Source organism: Candoia aspera, chromosome 8 (assembly GCF_035149785.1).
Source record: "Candoia aspera isolate rCanAsp1 chromosome 8, rCanAsp1.hap2, whole genome shotgun sequence".
NCBI classification, from domain to species: domain Eukaryota; kingdom Metazoa; phylum Chordata; class Lepidosauria; order Squamata; family Boidae; genus Candoia; species Candoia aspera.
This window is the reverse complement of record NC_086160.1, coordinates 12,104,510-12,130,188: the sequence shown is the minus strand read 5'-3', so window position 1 is coordinate 12,130,188 and position 25,679 is coordinate 12,104,510. Positions and strand designations below refer to the sequence as shown.

Below are 25,679 nucleotides of genomic sequence, written 5' to 3'. Positions count from 1 at the left end.
ATTTACCCCAGACTAGAAGTTACAGACCACCACGCCAAGTGACGATGGGCTGAATTTGGCTTCAAGGATCACAAGATGCAGGTCTGCTTTGCCCTAAACCCAATGCCCCGTATCACTCACTCCCCGATTCACTGCAGTATTTCAATTACAACAATTCTCAGTAATGCTAGCAAACAAAATTGTGCTTTACCGTGAACAACATAATCCGGTTCCCTGCAATATCTGTTGGTTGTACGTTTTGCCCATGGATCAACTGACTTTTTAAGTTCAGAGAAATGACATTGTCATCAAAGGATCTGGCAGTGCTGTTACTCTTTAGGCTCCAGGCTTGTAGATCTTTCTTAAAAGAAAAAGAACGTAGTCCAGGTTGAGAGTAAGATTTCCTCATCGGCTTATTCACCTGTTCTTCATTAACCAAGGGTTGGAAGACCGAGCGGAATTTATCACTTATGGAAAATCCACTCGAGTGGCTGGCAGTATCACTTTGATGAGAGAATGAGCCAGAGTCCAAGTTTTTGGTATAACTAACGTCATTAAATTTCTCAATGCATTCATCTATAAGGGCTGGAGGTGCATTTTTATGAGCGACAGTCACTCGACCACAGAACAGCACCTCAAACTTTTTGCTGAAAGGATCTTCAACATCTGAAAGATTATTCTGAAACTCTTCCTGACGTGCAATCTTCCCTGCTTGTCTGATGGTGCTAATAATCTCAGGCACCTGCAAGAAAAGAAAAATCTTGTCTTAAAAGAGGAGGAACAAAAGGAACAAAAATATGGCCGAAGGTGATAGAGATGAGAATCAATCTTGGAACCCTCTGTACAAATTAATTCTTGATTTTGGTTGGTCTCCTGGAACTACCCCAATTGCTGAGATAATATATATGCAAAATTTGCTATCGCAGATATAATAGCCACAGGAAAACGTTTGCATTCCCTTAAAGACAATGCTGGTAAGCAGTGCTAGTGTTGCAGAGAATCAAGCAACATACAAAGTTATGGTGTGAATGTACAGTATCTTGGGACATGGTGGCTTGAACCAAAAGGCCCACCCACAAATTGCTGTGCCCTCCAGCTTTGCTGCAGCCAGTTCCTTAAAAGCTGCTAATTATTCTCAGGAGATTCTGTGCTTCAGCACTAATGGGAAGTTCCATTTGTTCCATCCATACTTTAAAATAAGCCATCACATTTGATTATGTAATAATCGTTCCATCCATCCTCTAGCTCCAGAGGCATACCAAAAATGCTTCTGGTACTACAAAGAGAATAGCTGAGATCCCACACTGCATTAAGGCAAAATGTGGTCTAATTTTGGCTTCATGCAATGTGCATACCCAGTATACTCTGTTCTGACCAGTGTGCGTTTGTGCATGTGTCTGTATCTTCTTTCTGGCTTTCACACTGTTAGGGATTAAGGGGTTCTTTTGTAACATAGGTTACAAACACAAATAAACTTTGAGTATATGAAGGGTCAGTGTAAACATTACATGTGGTCTGATGGAACCATCACACTGACATAACAGCTTGGCAAGAAGGAACATGGCATTACTTTTCATGCCAGGTTGAGGCATTCAAGGAAGGGGAAATGGCAGTACAGCATTTGCTTGCTTTCTCATAATAATAGGACAGGTTGGATTGAAATACAAGACTTCTATTCTGAGGGAACAGAAGAAGGCATCAAAGTAACTCCTTCTGGAAAAATCTGATTTTTGTATGCATCTTTACAAACTCTGGGGGAAGCAGATGCAATTTCATCCTTAGCAGTAATAGCATTTGACAAAGAACCCAATAAGGTCATTTTATGGATAACCGACATATTTCAATAGAATTAGTCAGAGGATTACAATAAGGAAATGATGACAGGAAGAATTACATCGTTCTCAGAATATAGTCTGTGGTTCAGTTGGACATGTAGTTGAACTATTTTTGAAAAGTACTTTTTGAAAAGTAGAAGAGTTAGAAGAGAACTTGTAATGCATTCTCAGAAATGCCTTGCATATGATGGGCCTCTACAGAGGTTACAAAAATGTGATTTTTTACATTTGCTTGTTTGGCCAGTATTTAGTATTCACAGTGCAACAGTAATTATACACACACACACACACACTAACTTTCTTTACAAACCTTTCAAGTGTAGCTCATAATTAAACCCTACATAGGTAAAGGTAAAGGTTTCCCTCGACGTAAAGTCCAGTCGTGTTCGACTCTAGGGGGCGGTGCTCATCTCCGTTTCTAAGCCTTAGAGCCGGCGTTGTCATAGACACTTCCGGGTCATGTGGCCAGCATGACTCACGGAACGCCGTTACCTTCCCGCCGAAGCGGTACCTATTGATCTACTCACATTTGCATGTTTTCGAACTGCTAGGTGAGCAGGAGCTGGGACGAGCAACGGGAGCTCACCCCGCCGCGCGGTTTCGAACCGCCGACCTTCCGATCGGCAGCTCAGCGGTTTGGTCTTCATTCCTTCTAATACTTATGGAGCAGAATTCATACAATTACCAGTTTATTATTACATAATCAAATGTGATGGCTTATTTTAAAGTAGGAAGTAAGACAGAGAACGAGGGGAATATTATTCTTTCTAGCAATACACTGGAGATAATATTTTAAATTAATTTTCAAAATGCCAGAACTTTTACTGAGAGATGCATAATTGAATAGAGTATGTAGACTCGAGGAAAGATTTTACATAGGCGAAAACCCAAATCTATTAACTTCTTCCCTCAGATCCACATTTTACAAAACTGGATTTTGTAAAATTTTGGATAGAATAGAAAGCAATCTTCATCTTATTTTGATCCACATAACATATGCTTCCACATCACTTTAAGAGAACTTTTTAACTTTCCCACATTCAAAAATTTTAATTATTTTCCAGGACATTTCATACCCAACTGATCAAACGGGTAAAGAATAAACTGTGTGTCCCTGTTCTGAAAGCGACGTAAATTTACTGGGACCTCCAGCTATAATTTGAGCAATAGTTTAATGGGAACTTGCATTTGAGGGAAACTGTTTCTGCAGTTCTACAGCCTTGTACGTAAAACAAGCTGTTTATCTAAAGAGCCGTATTTGTTTTTACAAACAGGAAAGTCAGGGAAAGTAGAAGCCTTATCAAGACAATACAGATTTAGAACACAAACATTCCTATACACCCAATGAATTAAAAGACGGAATCTGGAAAGCTAGTCTTGCACTTGGAAGTTCTTGCCCCAAGAAGAAGAGAGTTCCCACAGTGGAAGAGGTGTCAGGCTGCCATTCAACTGGAGCTCCAGCGATTGGAACTAGCTGAACACGGGAACGACAGACAATCACACAGCGACAAGAAAAAGGCTTCCAATACAAATAAAACGGCTCAGGTGACCCTGCTTCTTGACCATGTATGTTCACTGATCTGAGCAATTAGATTTGCTTTTCTTGCACAGCCTTCTTTCATCCCTGCTCCCAGGACCATCCATCAGGGCTTCAAAGAAGTCAAGAAGCAGTTGGCAACTATGCAACTGAAGCCTGCCCTTTTTTTTTTAACATATGTTGTACAGCACACATTAAAAAGCATGATGGTGCTTCAACTGCATGGTTGGGGATACCATTTCACCTTTCCGAACCCCCCTGCTGATGCCTCTGCCTGCTCCACTACGTCCACCTTGACTTACATCCAACGAAAATTTGTCGTCAGGTGGTGCGGTCATTAAGCAAAGCATCACGTGACTGCACCCAATTTTACGACCCTTTTTGTCATAGTTATTAAGTGACTCAGGTGGTCATTCAACAACTCTGACTCCCCCCATTGATTTTGCTAGTCGGAAGTCAGCTGGGAAGGTCGCAAATGGCGATCACGTGACCCCGGGATGCTGCAACCATTGTAAAGACATGCGGATTGCCAAGCACCCGAATTTTGATCACATGACCGCAGGGATGCTGTGACAGCCATAAATGTGAGGCCCCTCCGTAAGTCACTTTTTCCAGTGCCGTTGTGACTGAACAATTGCCAAACAAATGGTCGTAAGTCAAGGACGACCTGTAGTACATATGTTTAAATATTCCTACTATATTGAAGCAAAAACAAAAAGACATGATCCTGCCATAGCAGGAAGAATGTGTAGGTATGGTTTTTGTCTTTGTCTTTTCCTATGAAAAGGCTTTTCCTTTTCCTTTGGCTTTTCCTAAGTCTTTGCTATGAGGTATAGTTGTGCTTTGACTGGCAACAAAGCCCAAATCATGGAAATATTGAGCAATTTGGGGCAGATCTTTGTACTCCTGAGGTGGTAAATCAGGTATGTGGATTCAGAACCTTTTCCAAAGCCAAATCTAGCAAAGTTTTAATCACTCATTTATTACGGGAGTTCCATGATTTTAGTAAACACTAGGATGAATGCCAAGTGCACAGCAAATCCTGGTTTAAAAGTATTGTTCAGCCTTGATTACTCAGCCTCAAGATGACTAACATGTATTTAGTGCTGGAGAACAAGAGGTCTCGGATCTTGCAACACAAAGCATTAGTTAAGGGAGAGAGGAAAAAGTTCAAAGTACTTCATTTCAGTCACTGACCAGCCCTAAGTGGAGGAGTAATTTTTGAGAATTGATTCATTTTTCCATTTTAAAGTTCTAAATATGAACGCTGTCCGTACTGCATTGTTCCCGCTTTTGTTATCTCTAGTTCTTTAAAATGCATTAGCAAAGCCAGCCAACACATTATACTCCTATTTTCCATTCACTGGAGGCAGCTCGGTAATATTTAGCGTGCATTAGGATCACGATGCACTAACAGAGTTAGGATTTGGTTGTCAAAGGCAATATGCAGTAATCCGCTCCTAATTTTCGGCCTGTACCGGCGGCTCTCTAGGATCTATACAAAGTCTTCTTAGAATCTTTACATCTAGAAGGTTTAAGAAGAGTATCTTTGACTACAGAGACCTAGAAAGCTTGCCCTGTATTACACAGCTACAGACTCTCTAAACCAGCATAGATCCCTCCCTTTTCTTCCAACAGGCCAACTAGTTCAATAATGATAGCAATTCAGCTATTTCATTTTATTCCCTCCAAATGTGATTCAGCAGCACAAGCTGTACATGCTTGTACATGTACAGCTTGCATAGAATATTTGTATTTCTATTCTTACTCAAATCCCTTTTGCTGTAATGGCTGTCTAACATACCACAGGTTTGCCATTGATCTCATCATTATTCCCAAAGAAACTAATAGTGTCTATCAATAGCATTAAGCCGTTGTTTTTTTTTAAATGATGGGTCATTATCTAAGGATATGATTCACAAATATTAAAAGGGAGATAACTCAGTAAGTCTGAGTTCAAGAAATGCTAAATCCTGTTGAAAATGCAATGCTTAATTGTCTGCTTTATTTTTCTGCCCAAAGCAAATCCAAGTGACTACCCACTGGGTTTGCGAGCAATTTTCTTCTTCTTTGCTGGACATAATTTGCTGCAGTAATGGCTATCCTCTACTATCCTTTTTAAGGTCATGATTGTTCCTTTCCTTTCAAAAAACTAATTAAGGAGCCATTTCAATAATTCATGTTCCTGTTTTCAATATTTTCTTCTGTAGTGTTTAAGTACAATCGAATGAATTCCTCAAAGGAGTGATTTGGGTTTCCATCTTGTCCTTTCAATTACAAGCCAGAAGCATTAGAAGAAGTTGCTCCTTTTTCCTATCCTGGAAAGCACTATTAGTCTACTACCAAGTGCATACAATGTCCATATAATGCTATGAGGTATAGTTGTGCTTTGACTGGCAACAAAGCCCAAATCAGGGGAATATTGAGCAATTTGGGGCAGATCTTTGTACTCCTGAGGTGGTAAATCAGGTATGTGGATTCAGAACCTTCAGAGAAATTCTAAATCTCCAAATGGCGATTCTGGAGCACTACTGTGGTACAAATGGTAGCACTGCAATAGGCACCAATAAGTCACTAAACCTTTTGATGCTTGGTTGAGTATTTTAATGGTGTGGTGGGAGACAGACTACTATATTCAGTAATCAAGAGGTTTGTCCTAAGAGTCACTTCTGAGATCAGGACACCACTGGTTTCCCCAGCTGCTGTGATTTGGACAGAGAGCAAGATCATGGTCTTTCCAGCACCAGTCAACAGTTCCAGGCTGATCCACAAAATCAGAGGTGAGTAGAGAAAAGATATGGTTCATTTAAATTGTAAGCACAAAGATACTGAATTTGGAGAGCACTGTGGAAGCGATTTGAAGAAAGCGTATGGAAACCCAAAAGAAAACTAAATACAAAAATGTTGAGTCACATCAAACTTCAACTAAGAGTTGCAGCCCAGCTTGGGAGACAATTCAGTCACTCTTGCTAGAAGAGATAGCCAGGAAAATATCAACTAATGGTTTTTGGAGAAGCCATCTTTACCTACATTGGTCCAGGAGTTGGAGCAGAACTTGTATTGTGGAAGCAGCTTAGGTTATTTTTGGCTTCAGTCTCTGCACAGAATTTCTCTCACATCTTGATAATGGAGAGTGCAAGAGACATTTATTCTTGATGTGACAGGTTTTCTTTTTAACTGTAACTGGAAAAATTCTTTCAACTAGAAATGTCTCAGTATTTGCAAAATATGCTCTGGAACTAGCAATAAGTCAGAATGGATTGCCTTCCGACCACCCCAAGGTCAGTTGTTAGTTTTGTTACCTCAGATCAAAGGGAGTAGCAGTTTTAAGACAGGCTTTAGCTGGATTGGGTATGTGAGTATGTTTTAAATAGGCAAAGATCTCCCACAAAAGTGGGAAAATATTGTATGGATCCCATTAAGAAAGGAAAATCTAGAATCCCAATTTCTTATTATCAAGCCTATCCATTCTGGTAGACTTGATGCTCACACTGTTTAGTCCTTTTATGCTCTTAAGGCTTTAAACAAATCCAATTGTTAAGTAGATATACATCTGCAGTTCCAGGAACAAACACAACGTTCCAAAAACATACAGCACAATACAATATAATGCAAAGCATGTTCACTTCTTTGAAAAGTGGCTGATCAATAATTTAGGTCTAAATTCCAACCAAGAACATCTACTCCTTACCATCTCCAATATTTCCAAGATGGAGAGAAAGGTGTAGCTCACTGCCACAGCCTCTTGTTTGCATGTTAAAGGTTTCATGCTTAATCCTTGCATTCTCCAAGCAAACTGAGAACACTGCAGGATAGACAGTCCTAAACTGAATGGACTAGGTGTCTGGTTTGATAGAAGGCAGTGCACCATCCTCTTATTCTACCACATAAGGACTGCCGCAAATTCTATGACATCCCCAAAGTTATCGCAAACATGGTGCTGCCAGAAAATATCCAATATATTCTGAACATCATTCTACCTATTTCTGTTATGAAATATGGCAGAGCACATGCACAAAAGCAAAGCTCACATAAACCAAAAAATAGAGAAAAATACGATACAGGGATGCGTGTGATGCAAGATTGTTGTTGCTGCTGTTGTTACCATTTAGATATACTGTATATTCTGCTGCTTCTTCAGCACTCATGGTAAAGGTGGTCCTCCCTTTGTTTGATACCTGCAACAGTACTCTGGTGAGATAAGTTACGCTAAGTGGATATCTGGATCAAAATCACCCTCTGAGTTTTCCTGGCTGAGCATGAAATAGACCCTGGGTTTCCCCAGTCCTAGTTCCGCATCCAAACCACTAGACCACATTGCATTGCGCCTTGCAGCCTTATTACACAAATATCCCTGGGAATGCCCAAGTCCATTAGATGAACTTCGATTTTTAATACTGAAATAGTCTTATTTTCATTGTTGTACTTATTAGTACATCTTAATATTACATTTTATTCTTTGCTGCTGTGATCCACAGAGCATCTATTAAAGAGTCATTTGACATAGGGGGGAAAAACCCATTAAAATCAAGATTCTAAAAAAAAAAAAAGGGTTGTGTGTTTTAAATACATCCCCTTTATGCATGAACTAGTATCATATAAAATTCTAGAGCTATGGCAAACAAGCTTTTTCTGCAGAAATCATATTTCTTCCCATATTATGAACTGAATCTAAGGGGCTGGCATTCCAAGTGGGGTGACTTGGACAAACCCCTGGATATAAATATAAAACCCCTCATCTGTAAAGTGGGAACAAGAATGCAGAGGAATTATAAGGACCAGTATTGAGGACTGTCAAGAGCATTGCCTTAATTATCTGTGTGTGCTTGCTTGTTCTCTTTTTCAACACCCCACTCTCGACTACAGCAGTGTCAATTTGTTAAGTTAAAATACCACCCCCACTTGGTCCAAAATACATGGAAGGATATAAACTCTGCAATTGGTTTGTGGTAAGACAAGGAGGAAAAAAATAATTGAAGATTGGCTGTTAAAAAAATGTGCTTACCCTCTCCAGGATAACCACAGCCAGACCAACCAACCAACATGACAGACGGAAGATAGAAGTGAGTAAATATTTTTCCTCAAGGTTATAAACAGAGAAAGTCATGTGGGCAGAGGCAACATATACCATGTGGGCAGAGGCAACTGGTACTTCATTCATGAGAGAGAGCCATGATGTCAACGTAGTTCAGTTGCCCCAAGGCTATCAAAAGAAAATGCAAGTATCTGTTAATCTGAAAAGTCAGGGGAAATCCTGGAGGATAAACTGGGGAGCACAGCCCTTTGTAAAGGATTTGACTTTGTTGAACCGCAGAGGGCAAATAATCTGTAGGGCATACAGCTTCATTTTTTGCCAGCAAGAGAGAGTCTCATTTAGCCAGGTTGCATCTTACAGTCTTCTACAGTTTTGAATGGGGAAAGCATCTGGAGGGTCTAAATTTAAGGCAAGCCCTGGTGTGAAGCCAGAAGAACATACAGCTTTTACTTCTGGCCAGGATGGAAATTTGAGGAAAGAATAAAAGCAAGCAAACAAACAAACAAACAGGGGATTATGAACAGCTTATCTGAAGTACAAGGCACACCCTTTGTATTAGACTCAGCAGTAACATCAAGAGGTAGACAATAACAATATACAAGAATTGCTTTGGTACCATCACTAATTTAACAGAATAATATTTTTTGTAGCCAAACAATCTACATGCACAGTAATAGGCCAAGAAGTTAGTTAAATTCTTGACATTTGCAACTACACAGATACTTTTAAAAATCTCAATGTTTTTCTATAGTAAGAATATATGCAGTAAGACACAAATGAGACAAATGTAAAAAAAATATTGCTTTGAACTTCTGGCTCAGCTTTTCAATCTATTCTTCTTCTGTCCCTTGAGGAGCACTGGGAGGAAAAAATTGATGTAAAATTCAAGTTTTACAGGAATCTCAAAGTTGTGTTTAAGTGCATTAATCTTCGGAGAGCAGGTAAAAATATCCCTGTACACAGTATACCTAATCATTCTGAACTCCAGTACTATCCAGTACCCTGACTTAGAATAAAATAAGAATGAATGAAAATGACTATGAAATCTTCTGAGCACATACTTAAAACATGAAGCTCTACCATTTTTGATCTGCACATCTCTGTCCATTGCATTGTTTTATAATGCAGAGTTTCTGCCTTTGAAAAGCTACTTTCTAGAACAAACAGCAATGACTAGTGTCAAATTAAACAAGACTCCACCACAGTTAAAACAATCTCTTACATAACCACGTTAACTTCCTCATTTTCACAAATGTCCTCAGAAGCTAAAGCTGTAACTTAGGTTCTGTAACTTCCAAGAAAATCCATGCAGGACTGGACTGTCATGGATTTGCCATCAGCTGAGTTTATGTATTTACAGTTCTCCAGCTAAACTGTGCTCTTGAACTGAATTTCCTTTTTCTGGCACTTCAAAAATCAAATCCCCTCTGTTATAAAGACAAAGATCAAACCAAGTGCAAGTCCTACCTTTGCTACCCAGTTAAACAATGGTGACATCCTAACAAGAGGAGATCTGGCAGTGGGTGGCCAGCTGCAATTCCAACTGCCTTCTCCTCTTCTTGTTCAGAGTTTGCTCTCCCACATCTGCCTCAAGCATCAGCTCATTTCCAGGGAGACATGAAAGCATTTCAGCGCTTCCTCTGTGCTGCAAAGGAATACGTTAGCTTCGTCTTGCAACTATGAGGTCACTAATCCCTCTCACAAGTCCATAGTCTCTCCCTAAGGCTGAATGCATGGAAGAAAAGGCGGGGTGGGCTAAGAGTAGAAGAGACCTTCTATTGGCTGTTTTAAAAAGACAACCCCGCCCCCCTCTCAGGAGGAGTGGGAGGAGAAAAAAGTACCAACAAAGACTGCTGTGTGGGTCATTCAGGAAATTGTGAAATGTAGCAGCTTGTGTTTAAGAGCACTGCAGGAACATGCCAAGGCAGGAAGAAAATTATGAACGTACACTGGCAACTTTTAAAGCATTCGGAATAAAAGACAGTATTCATAACCTCTGCTTTAAAGAAACAACGACTAGCAGTTGTTAGGACTTTTGCAGAAATATTTCAACCTGCAAATAAATTATGCAATTGCTAGCTGAAGATAGAAACAAAACCCAACGTTTAGTTAAGCCATTTTTCTGCCCCTGTTTAAGGTTTAAATGTACATTACAACAAAGCGGAACAGGGACATTTATAACATAAATAAGAATGGCAAAATATCCATTTTCAATTCCTGTGCTTTATTGTTGCAATGTATCTATAATTGGTGGCTGGTTGGTGCCAAACCTAAATGCAATTTGACGCTGACTCCCTGCCTCCATACTCCCTACCCAGTTCTGCCTCTTCAAAAAAAGCAAGCATGAATTGTTAAGCTGTGCAAACATATCCCGCATGAAATCGTAAACACATGAATAAGGCAGAGAGAGACGTGTCAGAAGATGTTACTGGTGGCTGGCAATGTGAATGCTTCAGTTGTCTCATAACTAAAATACTGAGAATTGTCCTCCCTGAAATTTATCCCATTGATATATTGGCTCAAATACATACTGTATTTCTCAAACTGTTCACCAAGGAGCCTCTGCCCACTTTTAGGTGGGCATCAGTGCACACCCTGCATCATGCTACAGAATGTTGGCAGCTTTCGGCATAAACACAGGTGGACACAGACGTTTATCAGAAAGCAAAGCTGCAGTGCGCATTGTCAGAGGAAAAGAAAGAAAAGGGAGAGGATGGACAGATGGTTTGTTTTGCAAACCATGTTGACAAGGCTTTATTGTTAACTACAATAAAAGTATGACAACATAACAACATAAGCAGTGCCCTGCTGGATTGGACCCCTGGCCCATTTTGTCCAGCAGTCTGTTCTCACAGTGGCCAACCAACTGCACATGGAAGCCCACTAGCCCTCCAGCAAATGGCATTCAGAGGCAGTCCCACCCCCATCAAGGCTAATCCCCATGATTTCCATGAATTGGACAAGCCTTTTTTTGAAACCAACCAAGCTGGTAGCCAGCATCACAGCTCATGGTAATGTTTAGGTTGAGGTTACTTACACACAAAAAGAAAATACAAATTACTACCTGCCCATATCCTTATTTCCATTTTTGTGCACTGATCTGTTCTGAGGGTATTTCCACACAGCAGATGGTATGCCCCAGCCCTCCCCTGTTCTGAAGCTAGCCATGAAATTATCACCACTGTTGCAGACCTCAGAACACAAGGGAACACCATGAGCAAATCTGTACCCCTCCTCTGGCTGACCACATCAACCCATCTGGCCCATCCCAGCTTCTACAAGCCCTGCAAACAAAAATCTCCTTTTCCCCCCTTTGCCACATTATTTCAGCCCCCATCCATGTTTCTGATTTCGGGTCCTGAGCTGCTGTTTGCAAAATAACAAATTTTAAAAATCTGAGCAGTTGCTATAAAGGGGTAGCTGGGAAGCTTCCAAGTCACCATTCTTCTGCTGCATTTAAAAGCCTATTGCTAAATGGGAGAATGAAAGGATGTCAGCCTGGCAGTTCTGCAAGCAGATGCTTTTTCCAGTTGTAAACATGGCTCTGTGTCACAGGCTGGATGAAAAGGAGGAGAGGGAAGTTATATTCTAAATCAGTGTTTCTCAACCCTGGCAATTTTGAGATGTGTGGACTCCAACTCCCAGAATTCCCCAGCCAGAATTCCCCAGCCAGCAAGTCTGCACACTCTTAAAGTTGCCAGGATTGAGAAACACTGCTTTAAATAATGCTGACAGATAAGCATCATCAATAGGATGTAGACCAGTGTTTCTCAAACTTGACAACTTTAAGACATGTGGACTTCAACTCCCAGAACTCCCCAACCAGTTGCTGGAATAAGAGAAGTGGCATTATGGAAGTGGGAAACAGATAAAACTCTTGTCTATTTCACTTCTGCTTCTTTGTCTGGGCTACAGCGCAGACTTGAACAATTCCAAAAACACCGCAGAGAATACAAGCCTCCCAGGTCCATCCTGAGAGCCTCTTAAATTGAAATTAGCAGATTAGGGTGGATTTATCTGGTCATAACAAAACAAAACAAAACAAAACAAAAAAATCTGAGCTGGTCTTGCTCCTGAACGCCCACGATGCTATGAAAGGGTGGAACTCCAGGATTAGTTCAGTAGTGGTGCAAACAAGATCCCTGAGGAACAAGCGGAATTACTACTGTGTTTTCTGGCAAAGCTGAGGGCCACTTCCTGCAGAAGAGTAAATGTGTAGCAGGCACAAGAACCATATTATCTGTGCTTCACATAGGTCCTTACGATGAGTGGGAAGGGGCTAAATAAACCTCACTGGGAGATGGAAAATTTTGGAGAGAGCACCACAGCACCATTTTTCAAGCTAAGCACAGATTATTATCAGCAACAGAGTGAAAAAGCAGGATAGCAACAAATACAAGAGCATAAACTTGGGCTCACAGTATAAGTTTGGTTTCAGGGGGAGAACTCAGATATATTTGTGTCTGAATGAGATTTCTTGATTGCCTGTGAAAGACAACAATGATGAAGAGACTGCTGTTTCAGCTAAGGCGTCAGTTAATTCCATTTCCAGATATCAATGTTCACCCCAAGAAGGTAGTCACAGAATCTGCCAACATTTGTTCATTCAAAACTATTTTTTTTTTAAAAATTGCATCAGTTTTTACAGTCTGCAATCCACTTCATGGATGCCCAGAGTTGTATCTGAAGTAGACTGCAGTCAACAAAAGCTTAGGGCAGAATAAATTTATCTTTTAGGATGCCACAAAACGCTGGCTAGTTACCATGGTGCTTTCTCAGGTGATGGTGATAATAGGATTTCATTCACTAGTTCTACATTTGGCAGTGGGAGTGGGGAATCCTGCTACCAACCCAGCTTACCAACAGGAATAATGAACAATTTGGGCTTTCTTCGTAACCGTTAAAATCAAGTCTTTTTCTAGTCAAGCGTTCCTTCTTTACCATATCTATGTAGGGGGTCCTTTTTTGGCAGTGATAAGGATGGTTTTTTGCCCTGGTTTTCTTCAGGAATATATTCTGACCTTCCAAACTAGCAGTCCTGCAACTGCCTTATGGTCTCCCATCCAAGTACTCCCTGGGTTTGACCCTGCTTAACTTGCAAGCCAGACATGGTCAGTAGGTACCTGCTACCTGTTAGTAAGGCCTGCTTTTATCTAATGTAGCCTTTGAAATTAAGTCAGGATGACCCTCTTCCCAATATACAGTAAATGCACGCAACAGAAGTTTGGAGGTCACTTCAATGAACCCTTCATTTTGAAATCCATAAAGACTTCTCATATACTGCCTTGCTGTTCAGCAGAAATGGTACAATTATCTCCACACTGCAGATGATATGAAGGGTAAGCTGAGACCTGAATGAGGTTTTTCATTCATAGCTTAGCCTCCTTCTATACCACTTTCTGACTTCCAACAGCAGAGAATATACAGCGGATATAAAAAGTCTACACACCCCTGTTAAAATGCCAGGTTGTTGAGATGTAAAAAAATCAGACCAAGATAAATCACTTCAGAATTTTTTCCACCTTTAATGTAACGTACAAGCTGTACAATTCAATTGAAAAACAAACTGTTTAGGGCAAAAAAATAAAAATAAAGAACTAGAATAACGTGGTCATACATGTGCACAGCACTGTACAGCTTGTATGTTATATTAAAGGTGGAAAAAATCCTGAAGTGATTTATCTTGGTCTGATTTTTTTACATCTCAACAACCTGGCATTTTAACAGGGTGTGTAGACTTTTTATATCCACTGTATGTAGCTCAGGGTTGAACAGTTAGATTCTTGGTGTTCTCTGAGCTTGGTTGTTTACTGGTGGATTACTGCTAGGTTACACTGGCAAGGACTCAACAGTTTCATATTAACTTGATTTAGCTACTTCCCATTCTTCTCACTGGGTGTAATGGGCTGTGAGAGTAGCCTAGGGGATCAGGAGGAAGAGCCACAGGCTAGACAACGGCCTGGCAAGAGGTATCACAGCCCACAGAAGGAATGAGGGTGGAGAAAGCATCTCAGAAGGGACCTTCCCTAGTTCTGTGGAAAGTTAAGGCAAGGGAAGGGAGAATGCTTTCAAGTTTGCAAGACTCATGCCAGTTCTTTGAGGTAATCCAGACAAAAAACCAAAACTGGGAGTACTCACATGACCTTTATCATAGGGTTACAGTAACAGAAGCTTGCAAGTCTGAAAGTACTTCTCTCCTCCCTTACCTTGCCTTTTCACAGAACTAGGGAGGGTCCCTTCTGAGATGCTTTCTCCACTCCCATTCCTTCTGTGGGCTAAGACATCCCTTGCCAGTCCATTGCCTAGCCTGCAGCTCTTCCTCCTGATCTCCTAGGTTACTCTCACAGCCCACTACCCTGGGCAAATACTAAGTCATTCATTATGGTCAACGAATGTACTGCATGAAGCATAACATGAATCTCTTTCTTGAAATAATATATACTAAGTGCATGATTTTGAAGGCAAATCCACATTCTCAATTGTAAAAGTCCACATTTAAAAAAAATATATCATCTGTTGATATACTGAGCTTTGTGTTTGCTTGCTTGGATGCACTTCTAGACAAGTAGATTTTCCTCTTAAGTTTAAAGCTGGGAAGCTGTAGAGAAAATTTGTATAGAAAATGTGGGTAATAATATGCAGAGTGACCCAAAATTGAAATCAACCAGGAAGCACATATGTTCTCTTTTGTCATTAAACCCCACTCATGCTTCACAAGTCCATTAATCAAGTCAGTTTAATTTCCTTGAGAAGTGGAATGGCATCATTATCTAAACTGTATTGTGCTTTGGTCAGCAAAACATCCAGTTCAGATTAATTTAGATTGTATGATGTAATGGAATAAGTTGTTCAGAAGCAGAATGTAGTCCAATATCTATAAGGGAAAGAAAAATAATTAGTTTAGGTGGGATCAAAACTTTACAGAATAAAGCAATTAGAAAAGGTGGAAAGCTATATCAGCTGGAAAGCTATACAGAAAGCAGTTCCAAAAAGAAATGAAAATCATGATTCATTTGCTTGTTTATGATGAAGATTGAGCAGACTGGTGAAGAATACAAGGTAGTGAGTCTTTCTGAATTTGGAACAAACTAACATTTGATAGTGTCAAGAGTGGATGTTAGGAAAAGCAAACATAGAAGGAAAGTATAAAAGAAGGAGTGGACTCAGAATGGCTTCAGGAAGACTAAGTATGAGCCCTGAATGAAAAGTAATACAAAATATATTAAAGTCCAAACTAAATGAATAGAAAGCGAACCTAAGAAAAGGGGAGGTGGAAGCTGCCTGGAGCAGAGTGAAAAGAATGATGTCACACAGTTTCACAGACGTTTGTGGAGTTATGCTAAGGAAACTGAAAAAAATATATTTGGTGGGATGATGAAGAGAAAAAGGCTGTGGATAAGGAAAATGGCAGAAAATTACTACTGCAACAAATGAGAGCGAGAAAAAGGTGTTTCATAAGGTACAGAGACAAAACATAGTTATAAAGAATGTAGTCAAAGCAAGCAAGGAATGGGTATGATTTAAACAGGCAGAGAAAATGTGAAGTGATTTTGATGGAGATAAACACTGTTTTAGAGTTCTGTGAAGTGGGCTAACAAGAAGTATCTAGCACAGCCTTTCTCAACCTTTGGACCCTGGTGGAACCCTTGAAATATTTTTCAGGCCTCGGGGAACCCTTGCACATTCAGGCTCAAATATAGGCCAGAAGTTACAAAATTATTATATTGTTTGGCCTGTATATATGCATTAAAAATGTTCTTAAAATAAAAATAAAGAATGAAACTTATCTCTTTAATGTGAGGGTGCCGAAATCTGAAATAATTTTCTAAATAAATTGCGATCTCCCAGGGAACTCCTAGTGACCACTTGCGGAACCCTGGGGTTCCATGGAACCCGGGTGGAGAAGCTCTGCTCTAGCAGAATAAATGGAACTGAAAATGAAAGTGATAACAGGGATTGGGATGAAACTGAAATCTGGAAGGAATACTTTAGAGAGGGAATGTGTGGGAATGTAGGGATACATTAAAGAGAGGACTTGGAAAGAATGCTATCAGTGTTAAGTATCCATGGAAAAAGTTGATGAAAATGAAGATATATGTAAATGCCATGAGAATGCTGTAAAATGGTAAGGCTGCAGAGGTAGGTGATGTAACTGAACAAGTGTTAAAATAGAGGAGTAATTTACTTATGAAGCGGCTCTCTGACTCATTTAACATGGGTTTGATGACTGCATCTGTACCCTAATAAACTTAGAGGAACGTGATGACTGTTCTCCGATAGAAAGGGAAAGGTGACAAGAGTAAATGCAGAAAGAGTGGATGCAAAATTAATTTATTAAATATGCCTGGAAAAATGCCTGCAAAGATTTTAACTGAAAGGATATGAGAGATGGCAATGAGCAAAATTTGAGGAGAGCAGTGGGCCGTATTCCGGGCAGGGGTTATGCAGACACAAATTTCTGCTTTTGGGTGAGATATTGAAAAATGCATGAATGTGAAAAAAGATAGCCTATTGCATGTCTGTTAATTTAGAGAAAGAGTATGATAAAGTGAATAGACTTAAATTATACCCTTATATGGAATTGAAGGGTGGCTCTTGAACCATTACCAATGGAACCTGATGGAAATAAAGTATGGATGAGAATAAATGACCTGCTTAGTTCCTTTGGTTGTTTAATGTATTTATGGGTAAATGTGTAAGGAATACTTGAGGTGATGCTAGAGGTCTGTGGGTTGGGGATGTGAATGGATACGTAGTACATTTTGATGCAGATGATGCCATGTCATTGGCTGAAAACCTGAATGAGTGAGAAGTATGAAAATTAATGAGTAAAAGACCAAGGCATTCCTCTTTGACAAGGAAGTTATGCATTTTATTGCTTGTTTGTTTATAAATCACCTCTGTAGACCACCAGATGAAAATCTGCAGCGGAACATCACAGCTACTATGCTTTTAAAGGATGAGATATGTTTCAGAGTGGGGGGCACTGTTAGCTGGATTCACCTTCTGCTCTTCTTCTTTTTCTTCTTCCTTCGCTATTGTATTGTATTATATTCTTAGTATTTTGTTTGGTTTTATTGTACACCCCCAGAGTCAGTTTCGAGTCAGGCAGTGCCTAAATTAAATTAAATTAAATTAAATTAAATTAAATTAAAGATGGCCACACTGGAAATATGTGAACTGGAACTAAGATGTACATGGCTTACAAATAAGAATATTATTTAGAAATGATATGGTTTTCTCTTTAGGGTGTATCTGTGCTTACAATGACTGGTGAGAAGCCAATTTCAAGTGTTGTGGACTCTCCGCACATAATCCTGGGAGCTGTATATTTTGACAAAGTGTGGGAGAATTCTAGGAGAGATGGCTTATCTGGGAGATACCCATCATTATCTGAGCTGGAAAATATCTGAGCGTTAAACTAGTTTAATTCTCCTAATAAACTACAGGATTTATTTGAATGGTTATCCTGAGTCAGCCTCCCCCTTTTTTCTTCAGTGGTACGTAAGTCCACTCAATTGTTCAAAACGATTGGACATTATTAAAGCTATAAAAGTAATAAAAGTCATACCAACTGGGAAATATGCATTTGGTAGTTTTGCAGAAACGAACAGTCGATGTTTATAAGCTGTCTTATGGGGAAACTATACAACTCAAGTTGATAGCAAATGCTGATAGCCTCATTTACAAAGTCTTGCGACTATACTATGAGAATCAGTATGCATTAACTCAAAAGCTATGAAAATATTTTGAAATATACACCACAGATAAAGTGCCCCACATGCTTGCAGCTATTTTTATAAAAGCAAATGAACCAGCTTCTGACTCCTGGCAGAACTTGAAGGAATGCTTCAGAGGTGGACTGCAATTGGATATCCATGCAGACTTCAGCCCTGTTTATGTTGGCAGAAGTCACACGAAAGCAGTTCACATCAGCGGAGAATTAAAAATGATGAATAGAGCTATGTTAGGCTTCTGTTGTTGTGTTTTTAATTGAGGTACACAACCTCAGCCTGCGATCCTATACACAGCTGACTCACCATTATTTTATCTACATGTTGCCATCAAAGCTGTGTTCTTTTCAAAGTCCAACTCTAGAAATGTCATCTAAGCAAAAGAGTTTAAAATGAAAGAAAAAGCAGTTTAAAAGTATAAAGTTAAAACATGGTACCTAATAAAGAACCCTTATGTGCGTTTCAGCAAAGTTTGAACATGATACTGAATTGTACAAATGAATATATTAACATTTTCAAACTAAAATATAATCAGCATCTACTTGAAAATGCACATTTTTACCCACAGTTTCCATTAGTAGAAATTACAAAATGGTAATCAAAATAGTCAAAATGGAGGTCTTCCAGAAGACTTTTTAAATTAATCAAATTACACAGTGCCAGTTGAATTGTAAATAGTTACTGGGAAACTGTTTTGATTTTACATTAATGATGGTTTATTATTTTATGGTTCCAGACCAAACACACATTAATGGTAATATTTTTATGGTTTTACTACTTTCATTATATCATACTTTGGATATTTTATTTCTGTAAACCACCAAGAGTGGCAAGATTAGGTAAAGGTAAAGGTTTCCCTTGACGTAAAGTCCAGTCGAATCCGACTCTAGGGGGCGGTGCTCATCTCCGTTTCTAAGCCTTGGAGCCGGCGTTGTCATAGACACTTCCGGGTCATGTGGCCAGCATGACGACTCGGAACGTCGTTACCTTCCCGCCGAAGCGGTACCTATTGATCTACCCACATTTGCATGTTTTCGAACTGCTAGGTGAGCAGGAGCTGGGATTAACAACGGGAGCTCACCCCGCCGCGCGGTTTCGAACCGCCGACCTTCCGATCGACAGCTCAGCGGTTTAACCCGCAGTGCCACCGCGTCCTGGCAAGATTATAGCTGTCTAAAAATCTAATAAATGAATAAACAAAATTTATCATATTAAACAGATGTCAAATATATAAAAATCAACTGATGAAAAACACATTATTAGATTTAACATAAAAAGAGAACAGTTATGGTATAAAGTAGGCATACTACTTTTTTATTTCATTTAAATAGCACTCCCCAATAACATTTGTTTTTTGTGGTCCTAATGTGACTTCTCCGGCCTAAAACCCACCACATATTAAAATATATACTTACTGGAATGTGAAAAATACTCTATGTACAATACCACATATTTTCCTTTATTGAAATTGTGTCTATGTAGTAAGTATGTCAAAAGACTCATAGGCTGAAGTCCATCATACCATAAGTCTGATCCACTAAAATTAGTAGGAATTCCAGGTAAATTGTTTTCAGCAGCAAGAATGTCTGAATCCCCACAGGACAGGCAAATTTAGTTTGTCACAGCTTCTAATTAGTTTGCCAAGTTACGAATCTAAAATTATAAATCTGAATACCAATGTTACCAGCATATATGGATTAGACCAAAGCATAATGTGATTTATTTGGTTTTGGCTTAGAGAGCTAGCCAAGGCTAAGTACGGCCCTTGTGGTTTACTCATTCAGTAAACCATGGCTTAGCACAATGCAGGAGCCCAACATTAGCCTATTATTGCTGTTTTCAGTGTTGCTGTCCACATCTCAGCAGGGAGAAGACAATAATCTATGCATGCAACATACTAAATAAGGTGGACGGCTGAACTCTTCTATATGACAGAGCTCCACTGTGTGGCTGTAACAAGGAATTACTGTAGTAGAAGGAATGCAGGGATGTGGGGGAGAGGATGTTGAAAGATACAACTTGGTGAGAATGAGGAGGTTTGCTAACTGCTTCTTTTTTCTTATGGATTCTCCTGGACTACTAAAGCATACGAAGTATATAGTATACTGTATATCATTGTAAGGTAAAGGTAAAGGTTTCCCTTGACGTAAAGTCCAGTCGTATCCGACTCTAGGGGGCGGTGCTCATCTCCGTTTCTAAGCCTTGGAGCCGGCGTTGTCCGTAAGGACCCGTCTGTGGTCATGTGGCCAGCATGACGACACGGAACGCCGTATATCATTGTAGTATTTAAAAAATTGTAGATTTTCTTCTATGCATGTGGATTTTTTTATTATTATTTATCTAAATGTTCAGCCCTTCTTCAGAAAAGCTTTGCCTTTGATCCTGCTATTTCCTCTTTACTGTTTTAATTCTTGTAAGTGGTTGATGCAATGAGAATCACACAGAATTGTTTTTTTTTCAGTCGAAAAACCCACAAATGCAATTCAGGGGATTATAAAAACATCTCCTGTGCAAGATTGAAACAATGAAGGGAGCTACTGTCTGCAGGGCTGATCAATAGACCTACTGATCAACAGCAGGGAGAGACAGTTGGTGAACCCTCTAGAATTATCGCTAATTCAGCAGTAGCATGGCCTACAATGTGATCTGAGCTTCATCTAAATCCTATTAATAGATTTTTTTAAATCTGGTTAAAAATTGAGGATAAAACAGTGTCTTTACTGAACACACTGAGACAAGATTTCACTGCCTTTGTTGGAAAACGTATCTAGAGCTTAGATGCAGTAACGTGGTGCTTCTTTTAGCAGCAATGCTTCAACCAAATATTTCCTGTACTGTACCTGTTGAGCAATCCCACACATCAGCTTGGAACCTCTTCAACTCACTAATCACTTTGAATTGTTTTCCATTAATTGTTCATTTCAGCTCTTGCCACAACTTGTTGAATCATTTATGATGCACATTGGTTTAAGCATCAGCTTATGGACAGATACCAATAGAATGTCCAGGTCTGATCCAGAATCCATAGTTCCGTAATGAATATGAGCCATCAGGGTGCTGAGGGTACAAGGAAGCCCCAAACCACGATACACTCACCAATGTGCTTCATAGTTGGGATGAGGTCCATTTATTGGAATGCATTGTTTTGTTTTTTTCCAAACATTAATGCCAAAAAGTTCCACTTTTCTCAAATCTGTTCAGAATAATTTTTGGCATTCGTTAATCACAAAAAATTGTTCCAATAGTTTGCTGGATCAACCTGGATGCCTTTGCCAAACTTGAAACAGATGGAAATTAGTGTTGTGGAAAGCAATGAATGCATGCATGCATTTTTAGCAATGGATTTGTAGTCCTCTCTAGCCTCATGAGCATTGACAAGCCTTGTTTCTGAAGCCTGCAGAGATTTATTTTGATTCACTTCCACAAATATATTGCCTGAAGAAGAGACTCTTATTGTGGAAAGGAACATGCATATAGGTGAGGGTCCCACAAACTCACATGATGGTCATCTTATTGATCTGACTCAAGCTGATTTCTCTAAGGCCCCACATAGGTTTTCCAATAAAGAGAGTGAACCCTGGCTCAATAAAGACATGACACACTACACTGTGTTGTGTGTTGTTTGTTTAAACAGAATCTCTTTATCTATTAATAGGACGCAGGATAAGCTCAGAGCACATTGTAAGTCACGGTACTGCGGGATTATGTGTAGTTTTGAAGGGTTCAGTAACTTTCTCTCACCGCTGTCAGTCTGCAGAAATCTTGTGGGTTGCCATTTTACTAGATCTGAATCACTTCAAAACTAGTACGGTTACTATCCTGAAAAGTTAGATATAGCTCCACAAACGTATTTGATCATTTCACATATCTCTGGGCATATTAACCCTCAAATGATATCCAATGAAAAGGCCATGGGGAGTTTTCTAAGAGTCCCATAAATTCCCTGTCCTGGATACCTCTGACATTAGTATCAACTTTCAGAATTATCTTTTGGCAGGACCCTCTTCAAAATACTAGCAAATCTGGATGAAAATTTGCACTGAGAATGTACTGCTTGAGAATATACGGCTTTATGTACGTATTTGCTTTTCTTTGGGAGGAACAGTGACACTCTAGATGACGTAACAGTAAGATTACTGGGTAAACATAAATTAAAAAGCTATCTTATTGAAGAGAAAAAACAAAACAAAAACCCTCAAAAGGCTGGGCACTGAGACATCCGTATCAGCAAATTGTTAATTTTTTAAGGTATCTGTATATGCAGCTGCATAGTAAAAAGTATAATTGCTCACTTTTTAATGAGAAACATGAGCTGCTCCAAAAGCAACCTTTAGAACTACAATTCCCAGCATTCTTCTCCAGTACTAGTTAGCTATAATTCAGGGCTACTGGTTCTCCACTCCTGCTCTAGAATAACTGGATGAGAGCCAAAAAGACATCAAACTGTTGCAGGCCCGCAACTAGGGTCTGTGTCATCTGGGGAAAACGTAGATTCCGTGCCCATTTTGGCACCCCCCCAGCACTCATTTTGGTGCCCCCCAGCACAGTGCCTGGGGCACATGCCCCGCTTGCCCCCTCCTAGTTGCTGCCCTGAACTGTTGTGCCTCCAAGTAAAAGGGGAGTTTGATGCAAGAAAGACATGTATTCCATGGGTACATGAAATGTCAAAACCATAAGCAAAGATAAAGTTGATGTTGCCGGAGAAGAAATGTCGGGATTGAACATTGCCACTTTGGAACTCAGTGAACTGAAATTGACTGGGATGAGTCACTTCGCATGAGAGAGAAGAAACAACACCCAAAATTATGGAATGTTCTTAGAATCCAAGGCAAGCCAATCAATATTATTGTGATCCATGATGTCATGAGTACTGATGGCGAGCAGGAGGGGGCCTCTATCCAGGGGGGAAAACACATGCGTAGTACTGAGGAGTCAAGCAGCCATGCAAAGAGACACAGATCAGACCCGCCTTAACTTTTGGGGTTTATCTGTCTGGGTTTTTCCCACGCTTCTTCAGTTTGTTAGGATTTTCTGTCTTATGTAGCAGCAATAAACACTAGAGACCTATTCCTCGTCTCAGCGTGATTCCTGACTGTTAGGACACACGTTTATGCTCCAATTCATAGATGCAGAGAAAGTTCTATGGTGATGTGACACCACAGGGAAAAAAAAAACCACTCCATACTAATTAGAGGAGACCGTAATACTGAAGTTGGAAGTAAAATAGCATCTGGAATGGGAAAATGTGGCTTTGGTGTAAGTGAGGAGTCAGACTAAAAGAACTCTGCTCACACAAACCCAAATGCAAATCCTTTCTTCCAGCAATCTCAGAAAAATATTACCTGATTTGCTCTCCCTCAGTTTGGCTGACTCTGGCCAAACCATGAATAAAATGATATCAGAAAGAACTCAAGTTTGTTTGAACATCCTCTCAGCCTGCCCATTTGCATGGCTGGTGATTACTGTTGAAATTTAAGAGTGAAATATACGGTACTTCTTGCTACAGTTGACTTACTCCGTTGCAATTTACCCCACCATAGTATTATTTGGCCATAAAAGTGATTATAGGAAGAGGGAGAAAACCTTTGGTCTGCTGGATCTACAACAAAGGGAATTACCAGAAAGCTTTCATAAATGTTGGAGAAGAAGAGAAAGGCTCTGTTTAATTAATAGAAAAGAATTTTGGGACTTCTGGAACAGAAGTTCCTGTTTAGCAGCCTACAGTATTAAGATCCCAACAGAATTAGCAAGGTAGGAAGGCCCAGTTCGTAACAGACAACTCTACACATGGTCATCAGTGGATGGACAATACCAAAATCAAATGGATGATGACTGACTACTCTGCAAGCAAAGATGGAAAAACTGTATTCAGTCAGCAAAACCTAAGTTTGAGGCTGATTGTGGTGCAGATCACAAACTCCTTCACGCAAAACTACAATTTAAATACAGAAAATGAATACCAATCAAAGCGAATACTTGTAGCTTAGGGCTGAACTGTGAAGTCCTTGGTGCTCTCTGAGTCTTGTTGTTTTCTTGCAGACGTTTCATTGCCAGACTAGGCAGCATCTTCAGTGTGAAGAGGGAGTGGGCCTTGCTCTCAGTTTATGTACCGTGGCTTGCCCTGCTTGTGTTGGTAGGGGTGTTGTTCTCTCCTTGGGAGTTCTTTGATTGGGCTGTTGTTTGCTGCTTGGTTGACTGCCTGAGTTAATAGTTCCTTGATTAGGGTGTATTGTGCTGTTTGATGGTTCATCTGGTGTTAATCCTAGTGTTGATCTTTGCATATCTGGGTGTTGACTGCTGGCAAGGAGGTGTTCTGGTCTTCTGGCTTTTCCATTGTCTCTTTTGAATGGTATGTAAATGTTGTTTACCTCTATGTGTCTGTTGATGGCTGCTTTGTCTGAGTGCCAGGCTTCCAGGAATTCTCTGGCGTTTTTGGATTTGGCATGGTTTAGGATGATCACAGTTTCCCAGTTGAAGCTATGGTTGAGTCTGTCCATGTGTGGGGAGATTAAGGAGTTCTCATTGTGTCTTCTAACTACTAGTTGGTGTTCATGGATGTGCTCTGCTAATCTTCTGCCTGTTTGTCCTACACAGTGGCTACTACAGTCTTTGCACTGTATGTTGTAAATAACTCCTGTTTTTTCTTCTTTCTCTTTCTCCCTCCTTGCACTGAAGATGTTGCCTAGTCAGGCAATGAAACATCTGCAAGAAAACAACAAGGCTCAGAGAGCACCAAGGACTCCACAGAAAAGGAATAAAATCATTCAACCAACAAGGTATGACCTCAGAAATATTCCATATGATTATCCTGTGAAGGTAAAAATTAGATTTAATGAATTAGATTTGACAGAGTGTTTGAAGACTCTGGACTGAAATTTGTGATGTCCTTAAAAGCAGCGCAAACAAAAATATCCTAAAATTTCCCCAAAAGAAAGAAGGTTGTTTCCTGATAGTAAAGGTAAAGGTTTCCCTTGACGTAAAGTCCAGTCGAGTCCGACTCTAGGGGGCGGTGCTCATCTCCGTTTCTAAGCCTTGGAGCCGGCGTTGTCCCTAGGGACACTTCCGGGTCATGTGGCCAGCATGACTGCACGGAACGCCGTTACCTTCCCGCCGAAGGTAATCAATTAATCTACTCACATTTGCATGTTTTCGAACTGCTTGGTGTGCAGGAGCTGGGACTAGCAACGGGAGCTCACCCCGCTGCACGGTTTCGAACCGCCGACCTTCCGATCGGCAGCTCAGCGGTTTAACCCGCAGCGCCACCGCGTCCCACCTGTTTCCTGATACATTGAAAATAACTAAAGAAAGGTGTAAAACAAAAGGCACAACAGATATACAGAAATTTCCCCAGCTAACTAAACATTGAGTTTTAGAGAAGAGCAACAAGGAACAAGGAGTTACATATAAATAAACAGTGTATACATTGAGGATAACAAATGAATGTTGTTTTGTTATTTAATAACAGAAGAACAAGATATTTATTTAAGAAAACTGCAGTGGAAATTTTATGCAAAGATGGAAAACTTGAATGCAAAGTGGAAAAAAAGACACTTATTAGA

At 39.9% G+C, this 25,679-nt stretch overlaps 1 protein-coding gene across 3 annotated transcripts in view; it reads right to left on the bottom strand.

Moving 5' to 3' along the window:
* Positions 1-25,679, bottom strand: part of TBC1D1 (TBC1 domain family member 1) — an 85,070-nt gene that overhangs the window by 55,832 nt on the left and 3,559 nt on the right. For all 3 annotated transcript variants that reach the window (XM_063310686.1, XM_063310684.1, XM_063310685.1), the window contains exon 2: positions 191-721. In XM_063310686.1, the coding sequence (XP_063166756.1) occupies positions 191-721 (531 nt within the window). The remainder of the gene's footprint in view (positions 1-190; positions 722-25,679) is intronic.